At 40.3% G+C, this 12,867-nt stretch overlaps 1 protein-coding gene across 2 annotated transcripts in view; it reads left to right on the top strand.

Annotated features, from left to right (window-relative positions):
- The window catches only part of LOC150078255 (A-type potassium channel modulatory protein KCNIP1-like), a 272,358-nt gene that overhangs the window by 214,896 nt on the left and 44,595 nt on the right, over nucleotides 1-12,867 (top strand). For both annotated transcript variants that reach the window (XM_090385011.1, XM_090385010.1), the window contains exons 2-3: nucleotides 442-566; nucleotides 7,618-7,687. In XM_090385011.1, coding sequence (XP_090241137.1) covers nucleotides 442-566; nucleotides 7,618-7,687 — 195 coding nt within the window. The remainder of the gene's footprint in view (nucleotides 1-441; nucleotides 567-7,617; nucleotides 7,688-12,867) is intronic.

Genomic DNA, 12,867 nt, shown 5'->3' with positions numbered 1-12,867 from the left:
GCCAGCGGGTAGTTTATTGCTGGAACAAACTTCCATCTGTTGTTGTGGAAGTTGATAGATTAAATAAATTCAAGGAGGAACTGGACAAATGTTTAGAGGGAATGGATGTGTGAAATATCTTTTTTCTTTTTTTTTTTTTTTGGCTGAAGCTACATAAGCTTGCTTCCTTGCATCACATGCCTCTACTATTACTATAATACTTCAATAAGCAAAATAATGTCGAATTTATACATTTATTTATGTTTTTGTCCTACGTAGCATATGAGCAAGGCTGTTTCAATTTGTAATTTTTTAATTTATACTTTTAACTAAAATCAACCGACCCTGAACAAAAACAAGATATTCCAGAAAGCGTAACTCATTTTCTCATTCATTTTACCTAATACAGTACTAATATTGTCTGATGTATCCTGTATCATGCTGATATTTCACATTATGTAGGTGGCGAGATTGAAGAGGTTGAGAGTTTCGTAACCAGGTATAAACCAGAAGGATTAGATACCCTCTGCAAAACCACCAACTTCAGCAGAAAGGAAATTAGGGTATTGTATCAAGGCTTCAAGCAGGTATGTATGATGTATTTAGAACTTGAAAACATTGAGATAATGTCATCTTTTATTATTCATATACGTCCGAAATTCCAAAGTCTCCCTTTAAAAAGTAAAAGCAGATTTGATGAGCAAGTCCGCATTTTCGAGAATATAGACAGGGTGTCCGTAAATGATGTTTCCGATTTTGATATTTTTTTATTCAGGATTACTTCAAGCTACACTCATGAAATACATACCAGCTGAAAGATCAATTCAATAAGTTTTATGAACGTACATAAAGTCATGTGGGCACCATGAGTAACTCGAACGACATCATAGCGATATTCAATCTCCTGCCACGTGCTGTGCTTCATTTCGCAATCATTTTACCAAAGGCTTCTGTGATCAGTGACTTCAGCTTCTGCAGTGTCGTTGGTAGTGAAGGGATGTACACATTGTCCTTCACATTAACCCCATAAAAAGAAATCCACTGGCGTCAGATCAGGCGACCTAGGAGGCCATTCCATATGGCCTCCACGCTCAATTCAACGCTGAGGAAGATGTTCGTTCAGGTATGACTTCACTTCATTATGAATATCCAGAGGGGCACCGTGTTGTTGATCACATCTGTAATGTCCTCATGCAGCTGTGGCATTAACATTTCGCTGACCATCTCCAAGTAGACGAACATGTCACCGTTGGTTCAATGAAGAAGAACGGCCCGTACAGTATTTCTCGAGACATTGTGGCAAAAACGTTAACTTTGAGACAGTAGCGCTGCGTAGTGGGTAGAATGCAAAACTAGCAATCGAGTGCCAATTTAAAAAAAAACTTATTGAATTGATCTTTCAGCTGGTATGTATTTCATGAGTGTATCTTGAAGTAATTATAAATAAAAAAATATCAAAATCGGAAACATCATTTATGGACACCTTATATATTCAATTGGTTTTCATATACAGTATATATGCATACCGGGGTTAGAGTTTTTATGGAAAAAAGTTAGTAGTAAGCTAGTACCATGAATGGGCTAACGGCCCAGTGGTTTTCAACCGAGGTGCCGCGGTACACTAGGTTGCTGCAACAACATTCTTGGGGTGCCGTGTAATTTCAGTTTAAGTTACTTAAAGTTATTATTATTATTTTATTGAATTTTATTTTTTTGAAATTTATACATTTATTTCATTATAAAAAGGTGTACGGTATCCATTGTACTGTATCTTTAATTTTGTGGCGATCTATAATTGATCTTTATTCAGTACCTCTATATAAAGAATAAAATTATTATATAGGTATATATATTAAAAAGTCGAAAACCACTGTGTTAGGTATTTCTTTTGGCCTAGGGGTGCCGCGAAAAAATTATTGGGACACTAAGGGCGCCGTGAACCAAGAAAGTTTGAGAACCTAGGGGTTAACCCATCCACGCGTAGGCGGGTAAGCTTCCCTAGAGATTGTGTAGGGTCGGAAGAATTTGGGCACGAGCTGATATGGAGGTAGTTGAAAGGGTGTTTATTTTTTCACCAAACAACTAAGGTCAAGAGATGTCTGTATATATCACCTGCGAAGAATAGCGATGGTGTACTTATAAACAGCAGAGAAGGCATAATTCAAATAGCAGAAGACTACTATAGAGAATTATACAAGGAGCAGGGGAATGATGCCAGCAGTGGGGAAGATGGATTGCAAAGTAGCAACACATACGACATACCCAATATTCTTCCTGATGAGGTAGAACATGCATTGAAGAAAATGAAGAATCAGAAAGCCCCGGGGGAAGATGAAGTTACTGTAGAGTTGTTAAAATTGGGAGGAAGAGACATAACACAAAAACTGGCAAGGCTCTTCACAAAGTGCATTAGAAAAGGTGTGACGCCTAAGCAGTGGAATAATGCAATCATAGTTTTGCTGCATAAGAAAGGAGATAAATCAGAAATTGGAAATTATAGACCAATTAGCTTGTTATCCCACATCTACAAGTTGTTCACAAGGGTCATTACTAACAGATTAGAAAGAATACTGGATGAGAATCAACCGAAAGAGCAAGCTGGCTTTAGGACAGGATTCGCAACTATGGATCACCTTCATGTAATATCACAGCTAATGGAGAAAGCAAATGAATATAAAACACCATTATGCCTGGCATTTGTGGATTATGAAAAGGCATTTGACTCCATACAGCATAAGGCAATGTTTCGGGCACTGGAAAGACAAGGCATTGATACCCCATATATTATGATTTTGAAGAAAATATACGAGAGTGCTACCTCCTTTATTAGACTAGACAAAGACAGTAGGAAATTTAAAATTGAGAAAGGAGTTCGACAAGGAGACACAATATCTCCTAAGCTGTTTACTGCTGCCCTTGAGGAAGCTTTCAGAAGATTAGACTGGTCGCAGAAAGGAGTCAATGTGAACGGAGAGTACCTAAACCATTTGCGATTTGCAGATGGCATTGTGGTCATAAGCCATGATCCCAAAGAATTAGAGGAAAATCTTAATCAGTTATGCACAGTTAGTAAGGATTTTGGACTAAAGATGAATATGGCTAAAACAAAAGTAATGATGAACAAGTATGCCACAGAAAGAGACATAATGATTGAAGGAGCAGTAATTGAAAAGGTGGAGTCATATACTTATCTGGGACAAGTTATTAGCTGTAATAATGATAAATGGCTGGAAGTCAAGAGAAGAATAAATTTTGGATGGATAGCATTCAGGAAATATAGTCACATACTGAAGAGCAATATCCCAGTTTGTCTGAAACGTAAAATAATGGACCAATGTATACTCCCCACCATGACTTATGGAAGTGAAACTTGGGCACTCACCAAAAGAATGGAAGAGAAGCTGAGAACCACACAGCGAAGAATGGAACGAATCATATTGGGAATAAGACTGTTAGATAAGAAGAGAAACACATGGATTAGGCAACAAACTCAAGTAAAGGACATTCTTATCAAAACTAAAGAACTAAAATGGTCTTGGGCAGGACACATAGCTCGAAGACATGATGACAGATGGACTAAGAAAATAACAGAATGGTATCCAAGAGGAGCTAGAAGAAAACCTGGAAGACAAAGGCGGAGATGGATAGATGAAATTCATGAGTTTGTGGGTAGTAAATGGATGTCCAGTGCTCAAAACAGAAGCAACTGGAAAGTTGCTGGAGAGGCCTTCATCCTGCAGTGGATTGAAAATGGCTGATGATGATGATGATGATGATCACCTGCGAATTGCATATACAGAACTGTACTGTCTGTTTGCCTTTTTTTGCTTTATTAAAATACCGAGTTACCAGGTTGCTAGAATGGAGCAGGCTTCGGTGTTCTTCATAAAAAAAAAAAAAAATTACCTACTTTCATTAACTTCCTTTCCTGTGGTTTCTGTTAAGTGGGTTTCTTCTTGCTTCACAACCTTCAACCAGTTCGTGTTACTAAAACAGCGTATGGATTTAACAACTTTCACAGTGATAATCTTCATTTTTGTTCATTTCACGTAATTTTCTTTTAGTGCGCACGTAATTTTCTTTTAGTTTCCCAACCCTCAACCAATTCTTGCTCTTGGAAAAGCATAGGATTTAACTGAGCATGTTTTTAAAAAAAAATAATAATCTTATCTGGATTAAAGGTGTTACAAAATGGACGGAGTCATGCTGAAATTGGCACGTACCCAGTTTCCAACTTGCCTCTGAAAAGGATCGTCGTGATGTTTGTTTGTTGTTTTTAGGAGCATTAGCAACTAAGGCCATATTGCTCGGGGGATATGCGGTGGTCATTCCCTGACCTTTCCGCATCCTCCGTATTTGGTGGTTACGGGCTCGAACCACGGTCTCATCAAGAAGCGTGTGCTACGCACTGCTGCTCCTGCCCACCTAGCTACAGAGGAATCTGGATCGGCGTGAATCCTTTTATATAAAATAAGTGGATAAAAAATATATTTTCTTTTTTCTAAATTTCTGCGTTCCTCCTTTTACGCCAAAATTCTTCTTGTTTTCTAAACCTTTTACTTCACTGATTTTGTTAATTTCTGATCTCTGTGTGATACATCGAATTGTCATACACCTAATTGTCAAACATACACTAAATTGTCATACACCTAATTGCCGAACATACCCAAATTGTCATAGCCGCCAATTGTCTTTCGCCAAATTGTCACATATCGCGAAATGTCATTTACAAAATTGTATTGTACAAAATTGTCATGTACAGCGAACTGTCATGCACCAAACTGTCGTACGATATGAAGAATATGAAGTTTTCTGAGCAATGCAGACAGGCTGCCAGGGCAGGTCATGGGGTTTTGTCAATGATATATAGGAATTTTGCTAGCAGGGAAAAGTAGGTGATTGTCCCTCTGTATAAGGTAATGGTCAGGCCACGCCTTGAGTACTGCGTGCAGGTCTGGAGGCCTCATTTTAGGAAGGATGTAGATTTGCTTGAGTGTGTACAGAGAAGGGCAACAAGATTGGTGAGGGGAATGAAGGGATCCTCTTACCAAGAGAGGCTTAAGTTCTGCAAATTGCAGTGGCTGGAGACTAGGCACCTGCGCGGTGATCTGATTGAGGTGTATAAGGCCTTGAATGGGTTGAACACGCTGAATTCTGATGGGATCCTTCCACTTGTTCAGATTACAAACCTAAGGGGGCATAAATTCAAATTAAGAAAGGACAGATGTAGAATAGATGTGCGGAAATTTGCCTTTAGCCAGCGGGTGGTTAATTGCTGGAACAAACTTCCATCTGTCGTTGTGGAAGTTGATAGGTTGAATAAATGTAAGGAGGAACTGGACAGGCATTTGGAGGGAATGGTGTGATTTTTTTTTTTTTTTTTTTTTTTGGCTGATGCTGCATAAGCTCATACAATTGCTTTCTTGCATCACATGCCACTACTACTACTACTACGACGACGACAAATTTTCTTACAAATAATTGATGTGGACCCTCAGAGCTCGGATTCCAGTTGAAAAGGAAAATAGAAATGTAGTTTTTCGTTTTATAACCAATTATTCCGAACCAATTATTTTCAGGCAACCGAATGGTGTTCCGGTTGCCTGAAAATTTTCTTTCCTGAAGTTGGTCCTTTAAATTTAGGAGCAAACAGAAGTCGCTGTGGAGGACTCGCGATGGGTAAATGAGTAATTCAAGTCCCACAAATATGACAACAACCATCGTAGTTGAAGGTTTGTGTATAGAATAGGAACAGCGATTCCCATTTGCTACATATCCTCGACTGATTGGGAAGTTTTCCTATTAAATGAAGTTAAAAGGAAGCCTCACAATAACACAATTTGTAATTAATTTTAAAAATATGATTACGATTATTATTATCAAAATTAATAATTATGTTAAAAATTAATAATTATTATTTTATTTTATAATTTAATTTTAAAGGGATGCAAATGCGATTGGCTTGTTTTGGGAAATTTCAATCTGCCTCTCGTTGAGTGAAGCAATTGGGAAGGAAACTCATATGTTGGGGAGGAAGAAAGATAATATTCTGGATATTATCATCGCCCACGATCGTGACAGTATCATAAGGCTGACGCTACAGGAATCGGTCGTTAAAGATAAGGGGATATTTTTTACTTTTTATAAATGGGTTACCACTATGAAAATATAGCACGAAGATATTGAAGCGAATGAATTAAGGAATTGGGTAATTTTATACAACAAAAAAGAATAAAAAAGGATAGGACAGTCATAGAACAATGAAGAGTTCTGAAACTACAACAGTTATACAATTATCTGTAACCCTACCATAGAAATGGTTAGGCGGGCTAAGGAAAACTATGAAAAACCACTGTCTAAGATAACTAAGAAAGGAAGCAAAGATTTTTACACGAATGTAAATACAAAAAAAAAAGAGAGAGAGAGAGAGAGAGCAAATAGGAGACGATCCTTAAATAAACACAATATATATATATATATATTTTTTTTTTTTTAAATTAATAAAAGAGCCATGTTGTACATCAAATTCAGTGATGTTCTCTGTTGACAATGACTGCTTGAAAAACTATTTTAAAAAGAGAAATTCGTTTCATGAATTTTCTTTATTATTTTTATTGATTTCTTTCCAAATGCGCACACCTAAAAGTGTTCCTTGTCACATACTATTTTCAACTACAGTACTGCAGAAACAACTTAAAGCCAAAGTCCTGGAGGGCTCTTGGTACACTTCCGAAATGTCAATAAGAAACGTTTCCTGTAACTGTTTCTTTCATCTACACGCAAGTCTTCATATCTAATGTAGTCAAGTTGAGAAGCACACGAATCGAAACGTTTCGAAAACTTGTCACCTTCCTAACCGTTATTGCCCCTACAGCCCGCATCGTGGCATTAGAGTCCTCGGGTGTGAGCAGAAAGGAATTGACACTTATGACAGATGTCGTTATGGGAAAACTGCATCGAAATTGAAGGCTGCGTGTGGGTGACGTGCAGCATAGTGAAAGCAGCTGGAAGGTTACTTGTATGCTAGGACACTTGTGAGACATCAAGCAGAAGGAGTGTTAAGTAAATTGGGCCCCCTGCCATCAGAGACTATTTACGAAAGCGTCCCGCTTTTAAATTGGGATCATTAAAATTCACGGGTCTTAAAAGTGCTTGATAAAGATCTCAAGTATTCGCAGCTTCTTGTGTCACTTCACAAGTGTTGACTCATTCTCTCGAAGATCACAAGGCAGCCCCGGATTGATTCATGTAGTCACATTTTCCTTCTTAGTAATTCTAATTTCTCCCCTTACATTAATAATTCTTCTTCTGCCTGCTTTATTCCCTTATCTTTCCCTCTCTCATCTTCACACCATCCTTCTGTCTCCTTTGTTTTTTTTTTTTCTATCTATATTTATTCATACCTTTATTTTCCACTTCCCTCTCCCTCTCAACAAAAAAAAAAAAAAAAAAGGAATTTTATAAATTAGCCGCAGTCACGCGACGTTCACACTTTACGTTAGCAACTTTGTACATAATACACAAAGATAAAAATCACATTAAATTTATTCACTCTGTGCTCACTTTTATTATATTTTTACTCTGTTTTTTCTGGCCTTAGTAACAGGTCTCCTTTAATAGCTATAATCTTATTTTTAGGAGTGTCCAACGGGAGTAGTTAATGAAGAGTCTTTCAAGGAAATATTCTCCCAGTTCTTTCCTCAGGGTGGTAAGTGTTCCTATTTAGATGCATGAGACAATTTAACTTCCGCTAATTTGAGCTTTAATCATATAAACATATGTAAAGATAAACATAACCTGTAAAGCATTTTGTTTATCCTCAATGAGCCTAAAGCAAACAAAAATTGTAAACAAAAATAGTAATAAAACATTACGATTCCAATACTTTTTATCTTGTTTATTTACCCCACAGATTTCACCACAAGAACAGATACACGCGGTGCCGAAAGGTAGAACAGGTTTCATTGGAATAAAACTATATCATGTTTTATTTTTCGAACTTTAGAAGACCTTGAGCAGTGTTTCATCAATGGATACAGTACGATTTCGACGCAAATAAAATCCAGAAAACATCTAAGTTCGTTATGCACCAGCAGGATATGTGGTTTGCTTACAGACACAGGTGGCATGCAAAAACAACAACGCAACAAATGGTGACAAAATTTTGGCAATTTCCCGGAAGTCTATGGCGTTTGTCTCAAAACGTTGGCACAAGAATAAAATCTGGCCATCAAATTCTTCACTCATATGGGTTCAAGTGATCCAGCAAATTCAGACAGTTCAATAACAACTGCATGATGACGAATTTATTACAAACCTAATATCAGATGAAGCTGATTAAAATCAAAATGTAGATTTTGTAAGACTGAAAACCTATACATATTAACAAACTTCCTTTATACAGAATTCGCGTCTTGCAGAAGTATGAGCTAGCTTCCTCAGTATACTACATTACTTTCTGTGGGACAGGCAATCCGTGCTCAGTCAATTAAATACGTCTGTTCTCGTGGGGAATGTTACCAGCGAGAGACCATTCACTGGATTACCAACAAAGTGTACCATATAATTTCCAAAATACAGTAATCTTTCTGGATAATCGTCAACGTTTGCTGAAGAAGTTACAAAGTCTATACTTTGTTACTCAATTTGAATACAGGGTCCAGTCACATTATTATGACCATCTACCTAGTGTCCAGAATGAGTCTTTCGCAGCATACGCCGCAGCCAGCCGCCGTGGGAGGGACTCAATAAGTCCGCGGAAGGTTGCTGTGAGTATCTATGACCATGCAGACTGCAGTGCACCCCGGAGTTCCTGTAGGTTCATTGGTGGAAGATTCATCCACCTTATGTGTCGATCGAGGTGGTCCCATATATTTTCAATTGCGGTAAGATCCGAGTAATTCGGTGGCTAAGGGAGTAGCTTGAAGTCTTCGTCGTGCTCCTCAAACCACTCACGGACAATTCTGGCGACATGGCATGGCACATTGTCTTGCTGATAGATACTATCACCCCCCAGGGAACACAGTCAACATGTACGGGTGTACCTGATCGGCGACGACTGATAGGTAAAGATTTGCGTTCAGGGTGCCTTACAGAGGTATCAGTGGACCCAAGCCATGACATGAAAACATTCCCCAGACCATAACACCTGTGGAATATTGTCTTGGACACCTTTCTTAACATCGATCTCAATGAAGTACAATCTCAGGCATTTGCGGACGACCTCATTCTCACGATACAGGCAAACTCAAGAGCTGCGTTAGAGGTCCTCGCAAATCGCGCCCTGACCATTCTCCAAGAATGGGCAAACCGAAATCAACTCAAAATATCCTCCACAAAAACAAACTCCATCCTACTAAAGGGACGCCTTGATCTTAGGCGGCCTCCGCAAATAAAAATTGGGCAGGAAACAATCAAATTCTCTAACCAACTGAAATACCTAGGCGTGATATTGGACCAAAACCTGTCATTTCAGGACCATCTGAAATATCTCCGTAAAAAAATAAGACGCTACGCAGCCATGGTTGCCAGGGTCACGCGTAAACAATGGGGCTTGAAAAAGCGAGTCCTCAAACTGTTCTACAAAGCTATCTTCACTCCGATCGTCACCTACGCATCCGGTGCATGGTTTCAAAAAACTACAACAGCAGTAAACAGACGTATCACGGACCAAATTCACAGATCCATCCTCCTAACCATCACTCGCGCTTGCCGCACGGTGAGCACCCACGCCCTGCAAGTGCTCGCAGGCACTCTCCCGCTGGACCTAGAAATCATACAACGCGGCCTACTATACTACCTAGACAAAGGCACCCCACAGACTTTTCTGGGGTTCACTATTGACCTAGCCAGCAACAGAAATGTGGAAAAGAAGAGGATACAAACTCACCTGCAGCAGGCATGGCAGGAAAGGTGGAGCAACTCTCAAAAGGGAGAGATCACAAAGAAATTTCTACCCAATATTGAACAAAACTAAACAACCTCACCCAACTGGTTCTCCCCAGGTCTACAAGCAACGTACCTCTTAACTGGACACGGAGCTATAAATGCCAAACTGTCTCTACTTGGGATTCAGGTTGATCCAACTTGCACTTGCGGGGGGCTGGAGAGCTGGCAGCACCTAATGTATGACTGCAGGCTCTATGAAGACCTACGTGGTGTTTTCCTCACCAGAATCCACTACTTACCACAGGGACAAGAACATCACCTCCTAGACACGAAGGAGGAGTATCAAGCCTTCTCGGATTATGCACAGGCACTGTTCACGAGGAGGACGACGAGGAGAAACCAAATGGCCGCAGCCCACAACCCACTACCATTATAACCAAAGAACATCTGTTCTTCAGCTCACCGGGCTCCCTTGCCTGGTGCCTTTCCACCCCCTCCCCTGCGCCGGTGGTGGGACAGTCCCCCCGGCGCCCCCTACTTTCTCCTGGTGAGGCATGGGCATGCCTCACTGACTTCTGGGGTTGCCTACTCTATCATCCCCATATTTCTGCCTTAACCCCCCCAGCCTTCAGTCTCCCACCCACTCTATCTTTATGCTAGTGAATGTCCCACACACAAAAACGTAATTATGTCAAAATTCCCGTTCGCCCATTCTTTCGGCCTTTATTATGCAAGCATTATCCCCCTCACCTAACGATCATCAAACCGACGATGATGGATATATGTCTCTGTCTGTACATACGTGCATATAAAAGAGCGCGCGCGTTTTTTTTTTTTCTTTTTTTTTTTAGGTCCTAGCCTCTGAAATCTCAGGAAATTAGGTGGCAGGACCTGCCAGAGTGAAACTAAAACTACTGGGTTCCTGGTCTGCCTCCACGGGGCGAAGGTGGGGCAACGTTGGGCCTCAGCAGGGTTCCAGCGGCTAAACGACCAGATGAACAACGGTACACGACATCACACAGATACAAAGCCCACACACTTTTAAATCTCTGGCATTTCCCAGTGAACTGGTACACCCACAATGAAAGCAACACGGAGATGGGGGAAACCCCTGGTGCCGTCTGACACTAAATACACCTTACACCTTACACCATAACACCAGCCCCACCAGCCTGCCTTCTGCCAACAATCGTGTCCGGGTGTCTGTTCGCAGAGGTTACACACCTAATACGCCACCACCCATCTACTCGGTGGAGCAGAAACCGTGACTTATCGGAGAAGGCCACTCGGCCGTGGTCCAGTGTCGGTATTGCCGTGCAAACTGAGAGTGTTGTTTACGATGACTGGCCATCAGCATGGGTGCTGTCACCAAGTGTCTGCTCCGGAGCCCAATGTGCAACAGGGTACGCTGCACTGTCATGTTGGAGACCTTTCTGGTGGCCTCATGGTTCTTTTGGACGGCCAGTTGAGCAACAATATCACGCCGATCAGTCCTGACCAACCGTTTCAGCCAAACGTTCATCTCTGGAATCAATGGTGCATGGGGGCTCCACAATTGGCACGTCAGGTCGTCAAAACTGTCCCATTCGTCCAGTTTTGATACAATTTCACCATTGCAGCATGGGAGCATTTCACAAAGTCCGCTGTTTGGGAAATGCTGGCACCCCTGGCTCGATAGACAATGATCATGCCTTTTTCCAGGTCCGATAGGTCGCGTGCTTTGCCCACGACAGAGGGTGTTACTGTGTTCACAGATGCCAAACATCAACCCTTATGAAATGTGAAATCTGCATTGGGGGTGGTCATAATAATGTAACTGGACCCGGTATATAAGTTCTATAATCAAAAGGCATCTTTATTTCAAAGTGTTCAAAGTCCTTACAGCCATTATAAGGAGAATCTCGAAGCAGTGCCTTATTTACGTGCTGACTGACAAATTAGGTTTTTAGTGAGCCGACGTGAACCCGTTTAAAAGTTCAAAGGATTTTGCAGTTGGGAAGTTTTATTTTCTTGATGACAGCAAAGCGATTCCCCAAACGCATTGTCTTTTATCAAGATAATCTTTTATCAAGAGCTAATAATCTTGATGATTATTAACTCTTGATAAAAAAGTTTATAGTTAATTCCTGGAAAGAAGACACACCAAATTTTAAGAATGAAATTCACATTAACAGGACAGGTCAAAGGGTCTTTACTGATGTCATAGATGAGGGTTCAGAGAAATTGTAATTGGGAGGATAGATAAGTCCGTGATAAGACTCAGATTAAGAGTACGTATCACCAAAGTTACATTTGCACCTTCGTCGAGAGTACCGTTGGATACTTCGCAATTCTATATAAATGGAAAGACTCAATGAATTAGGCACAACAATCTCCGGCTGTTACAAACCACAGAGAATGACAGTAGTAATGAATGAAATTTGCATGGATGTTACCCAGGAGGAGGCGGATCCCGATTTGCCGGGAAATGGTATTTGGAAATTAAAAGGTTTGTTTTTCTTTCGATAGATGGCGTTATTAGTGGTAATTTCAGAATTTAATTTTCAATTTATTTTTTGGGCCGGAGCGTGATCTGGGATCTGTCTGGCTGGCGTCTATATGCATTTCCTCGGGGCTACGTTGTTTATTGGGAGTTTAAGAGTAAAGTAGCAGTCTGTGACGTCAAAAAAGTTTGTGAATGTGTCATTAGGTTTGCGCTTTGAATTGTGGTTCTTAATTGGGGAGGTGTATTCTGGAAAGTTTATTTGGAAGAGTTTATGCTATGGGTGGGGGAGGCCAGTCACCGCTGTCCGCAGCTCCACGTCTGCATCGCAGACGCGGCACCCTGTTTATTTGCGGGATGAAAAAAACTTTTCTTTTCTTTGACGAAGTTCGGTTGTACCCGAAAGATAAAAATTCCTTGCTGTTTCCATCTGTTGTTGAGACATGAAAATAAAATTATCTCTATTCTTAAAGTTTTTCTTCCACGGTTCCACCTGTTCTTGAAAAGCTGAAAAATTA

The sequence above is a fragment of the Mastigoproctus giganteus genome, chromosome 11 (genome assembly GCF_048544385.1).
Source record: "Mastigoproctus giganteus isolate SK-2022 chromosome 11, ASM4854438v1, whole genome shotgun sequence".
NCBI lineage: Eukaryota > Metazoa > Arthropoda > Arachnida > Uropygi > Thelyphonidae > Mastigoproctus > Mastigoproctus giganteus.
Note: the sequence above shows the minus strand (reverse complement) of the source record. Positions and strands in the feature narration are given on the sequence as shown.